The sequence below is a fragment of the Scomber scombrus genome, chromosome 19 (assembly GCF_963691925.1).
Source record: "Scomber scombrus chromosome 19, fScoSco1.1, whole genome shotgun sequence".
Lineage (NCBI taxonomy): Eukaryota > Metazoa > Chordata > Actinopteri > Scombriformes > Scombridae > Scomber > Scomber scombrus.
The window spans coordinates 19,200,144-19,219,799 of NC_084988.1; the positions used below are offsets into that span (position 1 = coordinate 19,200,144).

At 42.6% G+C, this 19,656-nt stretch overlaps 1 protein-coding gene across 1 annotated transcript; it reads left to right on the top strand.

The window, feature by feature from the left end:
* The first annotated feature begins 616 nt into the window (after nt 1–616).
* clic4 (chloride intracellular channel 4) lies at nt 617–19,618 on the top strand. The gene is made up of 6 exons (XM_062440696.1): nt 617–985; nt 12,231–12,340; nt 14,375–14,500; nt 15,168–15,274; nt 16,412–16,593; nt 17,632–19,618. The coding sequence occupies exons 1-6, from the start codon at nt 917–919 to the stop codon at nt 17,794–17,796; spliced, it is 759 nt and encodes a 252-aa protein (XP_062296680.1). The 5' UTR covers nt 617–916; the 3' UTR covers nt 17,797–19,618.
* Nucleotides 19,619–19,656: the final 38 nt, after the last annotated feature.

Genomic DNA, 19,656 nt, shown 5'->3' on the forward strand with positions numbered 1-19,656 from the left:
TTGGGGAGTTGGGTCTATAATACCTCCATGTGTTAAATCTATAGTTTGCTACAAAATTTTAAAAAACCCTCCCATGACATGTTTTATCAGAAAAGAGTTCATTGTTAGCATTATAACCCCAATATCAAACCATATGTTTACGTATTTAATATCACTGAAAGTGTTCACACACGACATATCCCTTTAATTGCGTGTAGTTATTAAACGACAGGGACCCTTATGGAAAACCCGGCAAAACGCCAAGTTCTGCATTTATATAAACATGAATTGAACAATAAAAATACAAAGTAAATGCTAATAAACGACTATAAAATAGAGAAGTGTGTAGACTAAATAACGGACAAAGAAATGACTGTACATTAGTGGGGAGCTCTGTGTCATACATTGGCACCTTGATAGGGAATTTAAAATAGCTCATTTCCTAACGGTGAACAGAGAAGGTGTATCCCAGGCTGGGGGCTTGAAAGCCGCAGTATCACAGCCTCCTCCTGCTCCTCCCAACAACGGACTCCCCTTTTCAAACCCTCCCACATTTTTGTATGTTTGCACTGCGGATGACATCACGGCTTTAAATATATTCCCGTTGCTTCTTCCCACCAGTCCTCATCATCGCTCCTCAACCAGCAGCACCACAGCCTCGCGGTCCAACGATGTCTTTGTAGCTCAGCTAGCTTTGAACTTATATAGCACCGATTAAATAAAAAAACAACAGCAAAAAAAACCCCAACCTTATCTGGCGGACACCGCTTTGCTTAAACAGAATTTTCTTTGCTTCCAGCACCGGGCTCTCCTTGGGGGAGAAAAGGCGCCTAGTGGGGCTTCAGTGTGGGAAAAGGTGGGGTGGTGTCGGGCGTGGTAGCGAGAGAAGAAAAAAACTAATCTTTGTTAGAAAAAACTTCAAAAAGTAGCAGTCACAATGTCGCTGTCGGTACCGCAGAACGGAGTAAAGGCGGATAACGAGCCCGTTATCGAGCTGTTTGTGAAGGTAAGACCAGTCGCATGAGACAAGTTGTATCATTTTAACCACACTTAATTATAAACCTACTGTAATTAATTAGCACTGTGATGATACACGCTTTATTTCTGCCTTGATAAAAGCAAAGTAACGTTAACAATAATGTTAGCTATTTCCACAAAGGAGGAGTAATATAGTTAGACCCACTAAAGCTAGCTGTAGTATTTAAACCTCGGTGCTTTTTAAATGTAATACAAGCTTGAAGAACAACATTTCCAGACCTATTAAGTTTAATTTTGCCACTAGTTTCATATCCATAACCCGGTGCAGTGTCACAGGCAGGGCGGGCGCAGTTTTCCTCTCGTCGGGGGAAAAGACGAGTCTGCCATGCTGAACACTGGCACTGGCCGCTCATTTGTTAACAAAAAATCAGCACTTGTGATCCGTAACAGCAGATTCAACACTTTATATTGAGTAACTTTATTGCTGTAATTGCATTGTTACGCTTGTAAGTTAATTGATACACTATATATAGAAAAACAGAGTGATGGGAGTGTGTTTGAAGTGCTGAAAGTATTTCTATCCAGCCATGATGGATGCTGACCCAAAGCATGAGTCAAATTGACTTTAAGTTTGGTGTTTGGGTCACCTTGTCATCAAGTTTGGTGATGCTGTTGTGTTGTTTTTCCCCTACATTTATTTATTGTTTCATAAGACAGGAGTATGAAAGAGAAATGTATGCAGCCTGCATCTGTAATTGATGGTCTTGACAGTTGCTGTTTAATGTCTGTTAATCTTGCTTTTCAGCACAGTTCATCACGTTTTTATATGGTGATGTATCACAAAGCCTGATGGATGCTCCTCTTTTTACATATAATTCTATTTTCATGTTATATTATCTCCACAACTTCCCCCAAAACTGTTCATGCATCCATGACCACAACCATGATGATGGTGATGTTGGAGGTTTGTGAAGGCTGTTTTCCTTTCTTCAGCCTGTTGCTCTCCAAGGCGGGAAAATGGGAGAGGAACAAAAAAAGGGGAGGGGGACTGGTGTGTGGGGCTTGGACACAAGGGACTGGGGCAGTGGGGAGGGGGTACATGGCGTCCTGAATTGACTGAGAGTGGGATGTTTCTGACCAGAACAACAAATGCTTTATTATGGTGGTGATGGTGGACACTCTAAGCACTGAAAAGCATTTGTAAACACTTCAAATAAGATAATTTGCTGTGTTTATCTGCAGTTATCCCATACATGGGTTACTCAATTTCTATCACACATTTGTACCCTTCACTGCCATGGAGTGTGTCATTCTGTCATCAGGGGCTTTTAAAAGACCTTAAAGTTTGCTACGTTTACGTTTAAGTTGCGAATTAGGGTGACCTCCTATGAGTTTCCCATATAAAAACTCTGTCCTACTTGTATTGTTCCTGTTGACTCTTTTTAAAGAGGAGCCTTTTGTTGGAGTGGTGAGTGGCAAGGCATTGATAGGCTGAGAAGCAGGCGCCTAAGTAGGGGCCAGAACATTTCTCTTAGCTACCTCTCACAGCCTACAGGAGAGGTTACATCATCCCCGGGCCTGGAAGGTTTACACATGTGGCCAACTCTTCCCTCTCAGCCCCTCCCTCATTGGACTGTGCAGCTTGTAGTGTGCAGAAGTTTCTTCCATTGTGTGTTTTCTCTCTCCCAGTGTGTCTGTGAGATGGCCTTTCATCCCTATCGTCTGGTCCAGCGTCTGACATGTCCATGTCTATTATTGATGCTGTTGTTCTTACTGTGGTACATTAAACACAGTCATGGGAGACAATGGCAGGCGCGCAGGTTGCCATAGACGCACCGCCGCGAGCATGGCCTCTGGGAACAGCTGATAACAAACTGTGTGTACCCTCCACACACACTCCAGTGTCCGATCTGTTAGGACACTGCCACATATCAAAGCTGACTAATTCAATTAGAGGACGTGCGTTTTTACTGTGTTCGTATAAACTGACCTGACACAGCACTGCTAACACTTACAAAAGTAGCTGACTTCCACTCCTGTTCTTTAGAAGATATTTTGATGATCCTGCAAACTTGAAGTCCACCTGCAGTGTTTATAGCAACAGTTGTTTCATCGCTATGGGAACACTTTACATTGTGCTCATCTTTGAAGGGTGTGGAGGCGAAACTCATGGTTGTCCTGTTTTTATTACCTCTCAGTTGCAAATGATATAATGACTTTGTAAGAGGGAGGATCGTCCTTTGACCTCATTACATATCGTTATGCACACACAGTAGTAATTTACTGTGATTTCCCAGCATCTGTGCACGTCTACTCTGCTTGTTAGAACTGGGTGATGTGTTTAGGAAAAGTATGAAATGGTCAGTGCGTCCATCCCTTTTTCTATTGATTCCAGCTCTACCTTATTGAATCAGGCTGAGCTGAAGCTTGTGTTAGAGGAGATTCATTGTAGTTAAAGTGCTTCATTCTCATGAAATCATTACAGTTTTGCTTATGTTTTCAGTAATTTTTGTCCACAGCTTTAATTCAGGCACATCTAGAGAGTAATTCTCCACCAGTGTATGACCTGACTGTATGAAGGTGTATAGAATATAGATGAGTCAAGAGAAACAGACAGGCTTTATCTCCCCTTGCGTGTGTCTCGTGGCTGCTAGCGTGCCAAGGTCGGACTACCGCTCGCAAAGCCTCCTCTCGCTGCCTCCGCACTCCTGCCAGCAATGACAGCAGAGCCAGCAAACATCTTGGAGAAGTGCTTTTATGTCTGGGTGGCATAAGGCCTGTCTGTGTTTGTGTGTATGCCCTTCACGACAGTCCCATGGGAACCATGGAGATGGAAGGCCACAAACAAACCGAAGAGGTACCAACAAAGGCGCACTTCTGTAGGGATGAACGACGTCGGTCCAAGTTTGCTGGACTAACTCGGATTTGTCATTTTCTTTCCCTGTAAACATGAGAAAATGTGCTTTGAAACGTGTAAATCCAAGACATGATGACACTGTTGTTTCAGGTTCATTGAAGAGGCCTCGAGAAAAGCTGCTGATCTCGTATTGTGCTATCAACATGTGACAACCAGGCTTTAATGCCTTGTGATGTAATGTTTTATGGAAGCACAATGACCTTTTTCAGCAGTTATTGTGCTCCAGTCAATGCAGTTAAATGAAATTACATAGCAGGGTCAAGTATGACTTGTATAGTATATCATTTTTACTAGTGTGTAATTGATTGAACCTTTTTGTGGGAGTAATCTGGCAACACCAAACATGAAATCTGCCTTTAGAGAAAGAAAGAAAGGAAGAAAAAGCCTTATTGTTTGTATGTTCCTTTCATCTTAAAATTAGTCTCCCCCTTGGGTGGTATTCTAGGTAATTGAGTGCTGCTTTTTCTTTTCTTTTTTTAAATAGAAAAATCAATAGAGCAGTTTATTTTTCCCAAGCACCATAGCAATGCTGCAGTCAGCATCATGAGCTAGGGGACAAAGATTAATGGCTTGTTACTGTTGTAGAGTGTTGTTGTTTCTGCATTGCGATTTTTGCTTTTGCAGCACCTGGCCTGTCACTGATTCTTCAGTGTAGCTGTCTGGTTGACTGGCTCTCTGGACACCGGCCTAATCGACCTGGCAATGTGTTATTACACCAATTCAGATGTCCATTTCAAGTACTCGTCAGGAACGTATCGGCCAAATCATTGCGACTGAATATGTGACTAAATATGTCCTGTGTGAAATTATGTTGTGCCAACATATCTAGAGGAGGAAAAGCTTACTTCAGTATATTAGAAAGAGGAAAAGCTTGTCTCATTTGTGTTTGCCAACCAGGAAGCCAATGGCTAATGAGGCATTTCTCCTGTGAGCTCAATGACAGGAAGTGCGGCCAGCCTAGAACAACATAGATCTGAGACTTTGAGGGTTTGATCCCCACGTAGACAAATGCCAGTGTATACATTGGTGTGTTTTTACTAGTTAACTAATACGGCTATACAGATTGCAGAGGGTAGAGTACAGAGGGAAAATGAGCCTCTACCTCACCTTCAGTGTCAGCAGAGGTGTGTTTTTTGACTCCTTAAATGAGGACAATCTGCCTCCCTCGCTGCACATGTAACTCAATCAGTCTCAACCTGATCCAGTCAGCTTGTGTTTCACATGCCGTGGTCTTCATAGCAGAGCCTGCTGAAGTGTTTGTAACCCCAAGTGTGGTACCTGAACGTGGAGGATAGGATGACAGGCCGCTTCTTGACTCATCATCTCATCATTGTTGAACATCAAGTGTCCCACATACCATTTCTAGGCAGAGGAAAGCAAATGGAGCGCTCCTCTTGGTAATGTTGTCATCCCATCAATGGCTCAACAGTGAAGGCTATGATAAAGGTTGATTTAAAAACAGGAATTTACCTTAATCATATTCTGTATTGATATTGTGTCTCTTTTCAAATACAACAGTTTCTAATAAAATATTTGTCATTTAGTTTGATTGGTTACTTTAGTACGTGCTGTAATATGATCCATACAGTCTACACCCATGCAAACTCGAAGGCCTGTTCGTGAGTTGGTCCTCAAGTGCTTTGCATGTTTGAGTTTTTTATGACGTGAAAAGCAAGGCAGAGTGTCCCAGACTGGTACCACCAGAGAGACGCTGTGTCTGCTTGGAATTACTGATGAGGCCGGTGTTTGTGTGGCCATGGTGCATGTGTATCTGGCCTGTGTGGTAACGGAATGCTGGTGTTGTGTAGGTGCCAAAGGGTGGTTCACAGCTGTCTAGATTAGGGTTGGGTCAGTTTCTGGTTTTGCCCGTCCGGTCCGGTGTACAAGCTTAAACTGGTTTGATTTTATATGGACCAACTGATTTTTATGTTTATGTTAGCCTTCATGAGAGGTTCTGACAACCTTCGCTGATGTAGGGCTAGCACATGGACGAATTGATCGCAGATCTGTATAGACATGTCTACCCTGATTACAATATCCATCCAGCCTGGTTTTAGCCTTTCCAGAGCCACCTCAACTATAACCTGACCCATAACCGCATTGATGGTTTGATACACAGAACCATCTGAGAAGTTATCCATGGAAACTGTTTGGAAAACGGCAGGCACTTTCAAAAAATACTTGGCAAGTGATTGTATGAACCACCTATCACTATCCTAACTTGTGAGACAGCTGGCTCCGCTATGCTGATTGGTCCATCTCTCTTTTTTTTAATATACTGTAGCAACAGAGCCCTTCCCAGCTGTAAACTAGCGGTTAAGCTACCTGGCTAGCTAGCTAGCTCTACAGCAGTGTACCATGGTGTTTTGCCATATTAGAGAGATTTAGTTGTGGGTTATAACTGTTAGGTATGTAACTGTTAGTAAGAAAGGTACGCAGTTAATAGTCCCCTCTCAATACACTCTACACAGCTCTCTTTGCAGCTCTCACTATGTTCCACTTGGGAGCAGCTGATACCTAGAGGTAAAATTCGGTATTGCAGGTCTGGTATTGGGCTTACTATCAAACTGATTAAAACATTTGATCTGAAAAAATTGCTAAAAGCTTCATTTCGGTTCAAACTGATTACGACCAACAGTGAAAAGTTGTTGTAATTTAGATGGGTTTCAGTGGCCAGTTTTCTTTGTCATTTCCCAGGAAGATGTGGAGGAAAAAAGGAAGTATGGGTTCAGTGTCTGGGGGTGTGTAAGTGTGATTGCATGAGTCTTCCCTAGTCACCAGTCTGGGGTCTATGAGTGTGTGTAAGTGGGTGGAGGGTCGGAGCTTCAGTATGCAGCTGGTTGTTTGTGTTGGACGCTTGAAACAACAGTCAGAGCGAGGACCATTATTTGTTCATCTCCCACATGGCTGTCTGTTTGTTTTTCCGTAATTTCAGGGCTGTATTACTCATCCCCAAACGCTCTTCTCGTGCCTCTAGAAAACCGAACTGTTGTCTTATCTACTTTACGCTGAGACGAAATACAGCGGTTCTAACATTATTGACTTAGCTTACATCATGGCTGTTGCACGGTTATGCAGTAACCCTCTTTTAGGCTCCGGCCTCCCAACTTTCCACTGAAGCTGACGTTCTCATGTTCTCCAGCACACTAAGCCTGTGTCTGACTGGAAGTCTTGAGGTTTCCATTGAGTGATGTCAGCCTGAGTCAGAGCCACACCAAGGATGTGATGCGTTTCCATGCTACAGCAATATCTGACTCCTGTGTACACTTATCTCCCTGACTGTGGTCAGGCTTAGAGACAAGGCTGCAAGTACACACCCAGCCCAGATCCAGTCATTCAGATATGGGGGCTGCTTATTGAGACTAAATACTTTGTTGGTAAAGACAGAAAAAAAAAACTTGAAGAAATTACCTTAGACTAACTGAGATGAACATTTATTCATCACTTTGTAAATTTTCATAGACTTAATGATTAAGAGGGAAAATAATTACTCAATAATGAAAATAGCTAGTTCAAACCCTAGCTTCAACTAAAGTACTGAAAAACATATCGCCTAGGCAACAGTCCCAACACTGAGATAACATGTAATGTTGAAAAATGTCCAGCTCTACTCAGACAACTCATCTTCAGCCAGGTTGCTATTTACTGATGCAAATGCTGAACATATATATGAAGTTTGAATCTAAAAGGAGTCTTCCTGACTTTTAAAAAACCTTTCCTGTCTATTCACATGGACAGTTTTAAAACTCTTTAACCTCTGTCTTGGTATCTGCACTGTAATCAACCCTGATCTCTAATATGTTAGGAGTAGCATGTATGATAAAGGGTTTATGGGTCATAAACATAACTTATTATCCCACTCAACCTGCTTCAATGTAGCAGTCAGCTAAGATAGCAGAAAGCTGACTAACCCTGTGTGAAACATCCAGCTTTGAGTCCAAGTGCTACAGCCCTGTCACAGTCCTTAACCTCAGCCCAGCCCCGCTTACTTGTCCAGCAAATGGGGAGAGGCGTTGCCATGACGTTACCATGGCTGCCCACTCTCTCCAACGGACATTCCTGCTGTGTGTCAGAGCAGCAGCAGCAGCAGCAGGAGGAGGAGGAGGAGGAGGAGGAAAGCTGCGGAGCCCGTTGCATCGTCAGTTCCTTATTCGGTCAAAGAGTGGCTTGAACTCGCTGAGCAACCCACCCAATTTTAGAATATGAAGTGTGTCGGGGAGGGTGAAGGCACAGGCCGCCATGTTACTAAAATTAGGCTGTGAGCACATACTGTGAGGGCTGTGCCCAGCCTGAACAGGACCCATTGTCTCTGACTGCTTGGCTGATGTAACTGTGATCTCTCATCATCAGTCTCGGGAAAAAAAATTCTGTTTTAGATGATGATGATGATGTGATGATAAGAAACTTAAGCTGGAACAGCTGGATGCTCATAAAATGTTACAGGACCAGACTTGTGAAGACCTGTTATAGTGCTAACAGCATCTAGTGGGTACACGGCTAATTAATTAAGACCTAGCATCATCCTCCTTAGCACTGAGATGTGTTAGTCAGAGGCACATGAGTAAAGTCAGAGAGGAAGTGATATTTAGGTATGACCTCACCAGTGTTTCAGAAAAGACTGTTTTCAAAGACATGACTGTCCTTTCCCCCCCTCACCGCCCCCCTCGCTGAGGTCTCATTGTACTGCTGCAGGGCCGCGATGTCCTGGACAACCAACTCCTAGATAACATCCGACTTCTGCATGACTCACACCCTCCAACGGGCAGCTGTGCGTGTTTGGCATTAAATAAACAAGCATGTGTTGACTCTCGGGTCCATCTTCCCAGAGTCAGCTGTTCAGTGTCCCAGACGTTACTATAGCAGCTTCACATTGTCCGTACAAGATGGGTGTGCGAGGTGCGAGTCATTTTCGACACACAAGGCAAAACTAGAAAGCTTATACACACACCGGGCAACTGTTTAGTGTTATATTTGGAACAGAATGGCTGGTTTACTTCTTGGAAAATGTGCATCTTTCTCAGCCGGTGTGCCTTTTGCCTTGTAAGGGCTTGTTCTGAAAAATAATTTCAGTGCCTTGCTCGGGTGTTTTTTATTGGAGTGTTTTTTTTTGTTTTTTCCCCCCTCTTTACTAACCAGTGACGTGCCTGAAACTCTACAAACAAAAAAGTGCAAAAGTGCTTTTTGTTGTTGCTGTATAGAAGTTTGTCCAGAAGCTTTTTTTCTGAATGTCAAACTATAATACTGGCACTGGAGAAAGCATTAGTAGTGGTGGAGGAGGACAATGTTTGGAGTCTTTTTTTTTTGTTTTGGGTCACACAGGCTTCAAATATGATTCATGGTTTCACTGAGATCACCCTCCAAGCTAATTAATGATTCAGGTGCTACTTTTAAATGTTATTTAGCACAATTATTTTACTGTCTTGAGTCCACACAGTGACAGTTTGTAGGTCGGCCCTTCTTTTAACAGCGCAGCAGTTTATATGTAACGGGCAGAGGAAATGCAGCTCCACCAGCATCATCACTTAAACTAAACAAAGCGCCCTCTTCGGCGGGAGTAACAAGACATTTCTGGAATAGTCCCCCCCACCCCCTCCGACTCCACAGAGGGGCCCAGCACAAGGGGAGAAGGATAGAGGGGGGAGGAGGAGGAGGAAGAAAAGAGCAGCGTGCCAAACAGAACGCAGCCTCTTAAAGCTGGCTATCTTTTTCTTCCTCCCGCTTAAAGCATCTATTACGGCTTTCTCTCCCTCTCACATCGGTTAGCGCTACCTACAATCCCTCATTTCCTCCCTATTTCCTATAATGTCTCTCTGTATGCATCAGATCCCTGCTATCAGTGTCTTTTGGCAGAGAGCTGCAGTCTGCTGTGCTGCAGACTCCAGAGGGTAGGCGCCCTGCCACGACTCCGAGAGCAGGCCGAGAGAAAGAGAGAGAGAAAGAGGAGTGTGAAATGTCTTTCTCAGCTGCTGTGGCCTTCTTTTTTGGCCACTCGAGGCTCAGATCTTAAATGAACTCAGCTTGAAAGTGGCTCGCTGTGCTGAAATACAGTAAAATCCTTCTCTCTTTTTTTGAATTACAAATCACACTGCGTTGTGCGGTTTTGCATTTTTTTATCCCTTCAAAAAGAGAGCTCACTTGAGACGGTTTACCTGTGAATTGGTAATCCCTCTCCACACTGTGTGCTCTGCTTTCAATGTCATATGTGTCTGGCCATCGCCATGGGAACAGTCGCCACGCTGCATTTGCCACCCCTTGATCCAAGAACTGAATGGTTCTCTGTAGGTGTAGCGCTGTGGGTGGAAAATGGAGTAATCAACTCTTTAAGGAGCAGCTAATGCCAGTCCAGTGACGGCTATGAACTATGATACCCCCCCAGGACTTCACACACCAGAGCTTTATTTTGGAATTTAATCATGTAAGATGGAAAGGGGACTTTCATTTGCCCAACAAAGGCAGTGATGTAATCCAAGCTTCGTCGGATATTGAATTCAGAGAGAGGACAGTGGTGGTACAATGGAAGCCAGCAGGCAAATCAAACATGGCCATCCCACTGGGCGTCACATTGAAGACAACAGCAGCCAGCCTGTCCACACCAGCATGGAGCTGCTGGACAGACCAGACAAAGTTCTCTATTGAGGACATTTTAGAACCTGCATCCCTGACACCCAAATATTTCAATGCAGCAGTGTTTTTTTTTCCAAGTTAAAACTGATTCTAATCTTATTTTTACTCAATGTTGCATCTCAATGAGCATCCAGCTGTTCAACTCAACCTCTTCCTCTTTTATTATTCCTGCTTCTCTTTGCAAATCTGTCAGCAACTTAAGCAGCATATATGAAAACACCCTGATTTGCAGTGTCCGTTTGCATCGCACATGCAGACACGCCTTACATTTCGCCTCCCCCAGCAGCTGCCAGAAAGAGTGAAAAGGGTCGGGGGGGGGGCTGACGCAGAGGCGAGCAGGAAAGCTGCGGTGAATGAGGAGCGACACAAGAGGCGGACAAAAAAAACGAGACGGTATTCAGCTGTTTCTCAGAGGGCCCTGCTACAGTATCACGCTGAATGAAGAGGTGCATTCCACAGCACAAGATACTTGAATGACCTCTGTGCTTCGTCCTTGTGAATAGATGAATACGCTCCATTCTGGGATTTTTTGGCCTCACCTCGCCTCGCCTGGAGAATGGCATTCCTTAACATGCATTTAAGCAGCTTCACAAACCGCACAAAGTGTGTGATTTTTTTTGTTTTTGTTTTTTTTTTGTTAAGGTTGCGATGCACTGCTGCTTTCAAATATTTAAGAAGGAAAATCAAAATGACATTCAGGCAAAGCTCTATGAATAAAAAGGAGTTAATGAGAACAATTAGGCTCTCAATTTTGCTTTAATTGACATTAAATGGGATGTCTTGCAGGGGGACACAACTGCGCGCCTCTCAGCACAGCAGATTTAATTAAGATAGCGTGCAAAACTCAGTTAATCAAATGAAATGTTAATTCTGCCCTCTGATTTAGACTCCAAACCGCATTTGTCCTCTGCTGCACCCTCCTCACACAAAGCGAAGGGATCATTTAGAGGTTTGGAGAGAGAAGAGGGAGGGCAAATGGACAAAGGGATGGATGGTTGTTAGGAAGGGGAGGAGATATCTCTGACAGTTTGCGGCACCCTCCCAGAGCTGCTCTGTTTACTGCTGAGAGTGTGGCACAGACCACTTCCATTGTGGGGGTGATGAGAGTGTGTTGTCCAAAAAAACATGTTTTTGTTGTGCTTCTGGTGCCGAAAGATGAGCATTTGTTATTAATTTAAAGGGCGTGCGCCACGTTCATTGATCCCATCGCCGCCTCTGCTGCCGCCGCTCAGTCTTGTGATTGTGCAGTCAACCTAAAGAGGTTCATCTTAATCACCTCAGAAGTTTCCTCTTACCACTTAAACAGCAGTCCTACAGATTAATGGAGGGGAAGTGTGCCGGAGCGTTTAAGAGGAGGGGGGTCGGCCCTCTACTCTTACCCTCCTCCTAGAGTATTTCGAAGGCAGTCCTGTAATGTGTGTGAAAGAGCCGTTGTCTGAAGCGGACCCTCGCTGTGGGTGAGAGCAGTGAAAATGCCCCGGGCCATAAGGTTGTGCAACAAAGATGTGATCTCTATCAAGATTATTGGGGCCTTTTTTTCCCAGTTTCTCCCTCAATTATGATCGAAACCTGATGCAGATTTTTTTATTTCTTGTTTTTTGCAGTAATGACTCCGTGGGAAGTCCCCCTCTTTAGCTTAATGTCTCCTTTACTTAGGAAGCTGATTTTAAGTAATAAAAACATTGCTGATACTCTTTTTCTAACTGGCTATGTGTGTGTCTTTTATTTTAAGGCGGGAAGTGATGGCGAGAGCATCGGGAACTGCCCCTTCTCCCAGAGGCTGTTCATGATCCTTTGGCTTAAAGGAGTCGTCTTCAATGTCACCACAGTGGACCTTAAGAGGTGAGTCCTGCTCCCTGTCCCCCCGTCTGTCGGTCGCTCTGTCCTTTTGTCAGCGGTTACTCCATCATTTAAATAACAAACAAAATCTTCCAAATTTTCCTCCTCCTTTTTGATAGCCACCTACTGCTTTCCTGGGCGTTTCCTCACAGGCCTTTAGGCGGCTTTGTAACGCTTTGATTCAACCCCACCTCTAACAAGCTCGCTGCTTCTCCAGCTGCTTATTTGGTTTTCCCATGACCCTTTCCCAGGCTGGAGAAAATCAGAGAAAAAACAAACACACTGGACTCTGGAGAGGCTATTTAAGGTTCTTCTGCTCCGCTCACTTCCTGTCTAGATTTTTTAGGTGGGCAACATGTTATTTTTCGCCAGTTAAGTCAGAAAACGACGATCCTCTGCAATTTCGACCTCGATTTTCCTTTATCATCCCGGCTGCAATGAGGACGCATACGGATTCCAGCAGCAGAAGCTCTTTAACTAAACCGACTGATGTTGCTGCCTGTATGATTCATCTAAATGCTCCCCTAAATGTTTTTTTTCCACTCATGGAAGCCAGCACAGGCAAGTGCCAGATATTTTCAGCCACGCTCACATGGACTACTGGTTTCTATGGTCTTTCTTCATCATGTGTCTTTTGACTCAGAGACGCAGGACTCCTGATGTTTTATTCCAAAGCGCCATTCATCCACATGGCAGCTGGTCTGTCTCCTCTTCTGGGACGTGTAGACCACTGCTCACTGACAAAATTCAAAAAGACAACTGTCTCTTTTTACACATAACCCACTTTCCTGTTTCTTTTAGGATGTATTTCTGACTAGTAATTTGGTTTGAATTTGGTTTTCACGCATGCCCGCACATTCGAGATGAGTGCATACATTTGGGGTGTATTTGCATATATTTCCCTGGCATACACCGACAGAGGCAGCATAACATAAAACAGAGCTTCATGATATCCTGTAAAAGGCAATGGAGGATGTCCGTCTACTTAGCAGTGTCTGTTTACCCCTCACTCCTCTAACAAGCCTTTTGTTCAACTTGGAGTGACTACTTAGCAGTTTTATTTCTTTCTCGAAGGACGACTGATTCAGGCTTTTCCATGCTGCCTGTAATCTTGAGTCAACAGAAAATGGACCGTGTGTTGAATAAGAAGGCGTGTGTTTGCTGTATTTATGGCTCTTTTTTATTGTAGTATTTAAATAGAAGGACAAGTGGGAGTAAATGAATGTCACATGTCTCGTGAAATCTTCCCTGAGTTTACATCTTTTCTTGGGTCAAGGCTATCGTGTCAATATTTGTGTCTGCCATGAAAATCGGTAAAATCTGAAAGGCGGCTTCTGACCCGTTCCTCACTCACATCATCGGGTGAGGGTGCCACTTCCCCTTCGCATGCCAAAGATTTGAGGTCATTTCCCATGTGTTTTTCTTTTTAATTTGTGCCCTTAGATGGCTTGTCCCAAAACTCAGCCACCATTGTGAACATGGTCACAATAAAAAGCTCACTGTAAATGAATGTTACATTAGATCAAAAGGATTCACACTGTCTGCTGCCTTACACCAAGCTATTACTCAGTGCTTTGTTATATTGTTTGATACTAAAGGGATTTAAGCGTCTGGGTTCTGTTGGTTTCACAAGTATTCACACTAATCATTTAACACATGCTCAGTTTTATTCATGTGCATCAGTGTCATCTGCCGCCCAGAGACATCTGGTACAAAATGTGCTGGTTTGAAGGCTGCAGAGAGACAGACAGAGATAGAGTGAGAGAGACATAAACACACTCATGGAGACAGTCTAGTTGTGAGAGAGAAAGAGAGAGAGAGGAGGGCTGGATGGCTCTAGAAGAAGTGTTTTTTAAAGTGACGCAGGCTATCACAGAACCACAGCTCTCTCCCAACTATATATAACTAAAGGTAGCTTTTACAACCAAACAACAATCATGTTAGCTCAGCAACTGTAAACTGTAAAAGTAAATAAACATTTGCATAGTTTGCTGACTTGCCTCTTGTTTAAATCCCCCCTCACTCCGTGTCTTGCAGGAAGCCTGCAGATCTTCAGAATCTGGCCCCAGGCACGCACCCACCCTTCATCACCTTCAACGGCGAGGTCAAAACCGACGTCAATAAGATCGAGGAGTTCCTTGAGGATGTCCTCTGCCCACCCAAGTGAGTACTTTCTCATCTCTGTGGTAACAGCTCGCTACGCCTAAACTCTGAACACACCACACTGCTGTCATGAGCACACTGTGCTGGCTTTTTCACACACTGTTAGCATGTGATGAAGGGGAGAAGTAATAGCTGGATTTAAATGTAGAGAAATGTTTTACTCCGTTAAGGATAAGAGTGATGATACTCTATATTTTACGTATTGTCATCAAAACCAGTGAACAGAAACCCAAAATGTGTTAGGCTGTCCTTTTTAATGCTCACTGAGTTCACCAGCTTGAAAGTCCATTCCTTTTTACTGAATACATGTCACAAATAGAGTACTGTATGTACTTACATTGGTGTACATCACATGTACATTACATTGGCTTACATCATGGTGCATTTTCTGGACTATTTTCAGTGGCGGATTAATACACATTTGGTGGTCTAGTGAATATTTTCCACAACACAACAATGTATGTGGGATTGACTCAAGATGAACTAGAATACACATGTTCATGGTCATTTCTAGACCTTTTTTGGTTACACAGAAAGGATTTGTTAGTATATTCAATTAATTGTTGGTGTATTGGTAATTAATGGGATATATGTCTAGCAGCAATTCATACATACTAAATTTAAGTGTTTTTATAAGTGTTTTTTTTCGCGTGTGACTTGTATGCAGGTTCATCAAGCTTGGTGCAAGACACCCTGAGTCTAACACAGCTGGTATGGACATCTTTGCCAAGTTTTCAGCCTTTATCAAGAACTCAAAACCAGATGCAAATGAAGGTAGGTTACCTGTACTGTTTGTAAAACACACACACACACACTGACACACACACACAAACGCAGAGTAAGGTCTGCTGGTTAAGATCGGGGATCCAGGGACCTTCCAATTGTGCAGGGAGATTTCTCTGGTTGCTAGGCGACAGTGGTAGCCCTGCCCTGATTGGTCGATTATGACCTGACTCTCAGAAACACAGAGCTTTTGTTCTGCTGCCTCCTCCTGTCCTCATGCTCTCTGCCTCACCTGGTACGGCACTGTGGAAAAACCACAGCAGCTGTCCTGAAAATTAACCAGCGCTCACAATCTCATCCTTCCTGTCCCTAGATTTGTGCACCCCAGACACTGTCAGAGAAAAGCACTATCACAAACACAACAGATTAGATTATTGGAATAATGTGGAAAAATATGCAATCTATTGTCTCAAAGATTCTGTTGCATCCTGGGTGAAACATTTTTTGGAAGGATGTTTATAATACTCACCAAATACCAAGAGTTTCTGTCATGTTGTAGTTGGCTGTTCTCCACTCTGGGAAAATATTGAACCATGGTGAGCTGGATCTGAAAGCCAAGGCTGTGTAAACACAGTTTGAGGCTGTATCTCATGGTTCAATGATAAGTGCTCTCTAAAGTAGTCTAGTCTACTGTTGAACTACTGACTGGTGCACGTAACTACATTCATATCATATTTGTCCAACAATAGAACGTACTGCCTATGAATAACCTATAGATGGATGAATAAATATAGGCTGAGGAGAAAATAGAACACCTGTACAATCACATGCAATCCATTGAAATGAGGAGGGGGACATTATGTGCATCTTACAATACAATACAGGTTTCCCCAAAGATGGTATTTGTTCCTGGGCTATTGTATTAAATAGCTCCTGTAGTAGAGAGTGTTAGTTTGTGTTCATGAATTCATAATTATCCATGCACACAAAGGGCTCGTCTCTTGATGAAATGCTGCCCTCATGTGGTGGATTAATATATGACAGCTTTGGTAGAGAAACCTCCAGAAGTTAACACTGTGAGGAGAAAAGGAGAAAAAAAAGTAGATTATTTGCTCATACTGAAAACATAAAGAACTAAACTTAAAGTTTTTAATGTTTTAACAACATTTCTTGTTGGACTCATTGCAGCTCTGGAGCGTGGGCTGCTGAAGACTTTGCAGAAGCTGGATGAGTATCTTCGCTCACCACTGCCCGACGAGATCGACCACAACAGCATCGAAGACGTCAAGGTTTCCAACCGCAAGTTCTTGGACGGAGAGGAAATGACTCTGGCCGACTGCAACCTGCTGCCCAAGCTGCACATAGTCAAAGTGAGTATGGAGTCACATTTAAAAAATGGTTTAACTTAACAAGGCGAACCATTTTGACAATATATTTAGGAACTTAATAGAGTTGTATTTTAATGACTTCTGTTTTAATATGACACTTGATATAAATTACCATTTTTTTGTGTTATTGGTTATATATTAGTATTCCAATGATAAAGTGTATGATTTTGTTTGTTTAAAATTCACTAAAGTACACCATTGTTCCCATAAGCCACATTTTCTGACTAACATTGTCAGCTGCAACTTACAATTATTTCCATTATTGATTCTGCCATCTATATATTATTAGGTCCTTATAATTTGTATTACCCATCACACTTACCTACAGCTAAAGTTGATGTCTTTACATATCTTGTTTTGTCCGACAGACAATCTAAAACTCTAAAATACTCAGTTTACAGCCACAGAAGGAAAAGAAAAGCAGCTTTAAGCAGAATCTGCAGTGAATTTGTGGCACGTTTTCCATATAAATAATTGACCTTAATAAAAATCAACTGTCAAATTTGGACTAAGCAATGGGCTAGTCATGCTTTTTCAGCTCTACAACAGCCATGCCTTGTGCCACTAAACACTGCCCCTTTGTGCTGAGTATAGTTTACTGAGTATAGTTTGAGGGCTCATGATGAAAAAATGCAGTAAGGAAGCTAATATCATTCTGAAACCTTAAAATGAATAGAAACATTGAAATGTTGCATATACATAGTGAAATCAAGAAAATAACCATTTACCGGCTTTATAATTAGTTTGAGGCCCTTTTTTAATGATTAATTGTTTACTTTAGTAGAAAGTAACTATTCTGTTATTGGTTAAGGGTCATTAACTTCTTAAGAGGTGTAATTTAATGAGAAGCAGTTTTGGTTGGATTAGATTAATCCTGATCTAATGCAAGGATTTAACAAGTAGCACCACAGTGTTTCACAAAGGTTTAATACAAAATAATCTTCTTTACTGGTGAGCTCGTAATATAAGTCACAGCCCAGTTGTTGAAGCCTGCAGCTCATGATTTATGATTTCCTCCAGGTGGTGGCCAAGAAGTACAGAGGCTTCGACATCCCCAAAGAGATGACGGCCATCTGGAAGTATCTGAACAACGCTTACACACGCGAAGAGTTCACCAACACCTGCCCCAGCGACAAAGAGATCGAGATCGCCTACGAAGGCGTGGCCAAGAGGCTGGTCAAATAAGCTCCTCTGTCCCGACATCCTCCTCCCATCCCTCACCCCACATCCCCCCTTCACCTACCCCTCACACACAAATCCCAACCCCTCCTCTCCCCAGCACCGGGACTGAAGTGCTCATTCACGAGAAAGAAAAACTCTGGACATCTTTTCCTTCTCTTCTACCCCCAGCGCATGAACCCTCCTCGATCTTTTTTTTTTTTTTTTTTTCCTCCTCCTTGTCCGATTACGTGAAGATCTCTTTTAGTTGATTCAGCAGAGGTCACTATTGTTCCATCTTTCAAGCATTAATCGCCTTTCTCTTTCGTTTGCCGATGAATGTTGCGAGGTGTTTTTTGAGATGCAGAGGCAACGGAGAAGCAAGCCAGTCAACGTGTATCAGTGCTTATCAGTGTCGGGAGCCAAACTCCCGATAAGTGACCTTCAAGCTGACCTTCTCTGTGTATGCAGGGGGAAAAGGTTGCAAGCTGTTGTTAATTTCCTGTTTGTCTGTTTAATACTGAAATTGCTCTTCTTTCTAGGATCGCTATAAAAAAGAAAAGAACACTGAGAAGCAGGTTTTTTTTCTGTCTTTTGGCTTTTATTAAGAAGCGTTGTAAACAGTGTTGAAGCTTCAGTGTTTCTGGCTCAAGTATTAGACAGGTGTAAGTAGAAGCTGAAGCTAACCCAAAACCTGACTGGTTGACATATCAAGTGAGTGATGCTTTATTTTAATGTCGAGCTTGTTTAAAGTAAGTCAGCGTAATTGTTAACTGCAGGTAAAGCTACCTGGCGTCCACTCTCTGATTTCTTTACTGCCTCAAACGGGGCAAAACTCTTGTAGCTCAAACTCAGTAGAATTGTAGGAAATGATCTGTACCGGCTGCAGAAGTATCAACTCAGGAACAATATAACCTGAGCTCTAAGAAATATTCATCCATATGTAGCTCACACACCTGTTTGAGGATGTACAGATGCCCAGGCTGGCCTTTTTTTTTTTTTTTTAAATTAATCACCACATTGCCATAGAAAATGTCCAAATCTGAGTAGCACAGAAAAGTGAGCCGACTCCTCTCTTGTGAAGCATGAAGGAAGTCCACGCTTGCATCTTGCTGACAGTAGCAGTAGTTTTAATTTCATACTGCGGACCAAAAAAAAAAGGGGCACATTATTCTGATCTCACTGTGGATAGGATGACTCTGGCTGTGTAAACTAGTAAAGTACATAAATAAAAAGAAACCTCACACTGTTTCTCCATAGAATACAGATTGAAGGACTGAAATGTGCGTTCATGCGCCAGTAAAGACGACACTAAAGATATTTATGACAAAACAAATCGAGGAGAGTAGCAACGGTCGAAGTCCACGTCATCGTCAGCATATAGATTGATCCTCCATGTAGTGAATGTATGTTACGATACAGTAGCTCCAAAAGTGCTTTAGTGCAGACAAAGCAAAACCTGTTTTTGTTTTCTCCCGTCTGCCATGTTTTTCCGGACACTTTGTTATGAGACGAATTTGATTTAAAAAAAGGAATTGTACATATTTGTTTTGCTCAGAATTCATTGTGTAAATTTTATACATGTCATCAGATTTTTGAGGAAACCGAGGCCGTTCTTTGCCTGCTTGGATTTAGAATTTTTTAGATTGAAGCATCTCCTGTTTGCCTTACCTGGTTTTCTCTCTGCGGATTTTTTGCAGGAAGGTTTTTTGTGTTGTTTTTTTTCAAAGATCATTTCATTACAACATGAGTGACGTTGTACAAAGAAAATATCCAGGCTATGTCAGGCTTTTTTTTTTTTTTTAACAATATTGACCGAAATGAAATAAACTTCTTATTGGCACTTGTGTTTTTGTTTTAAACGTGTGGTTTTATTACATATTTGTC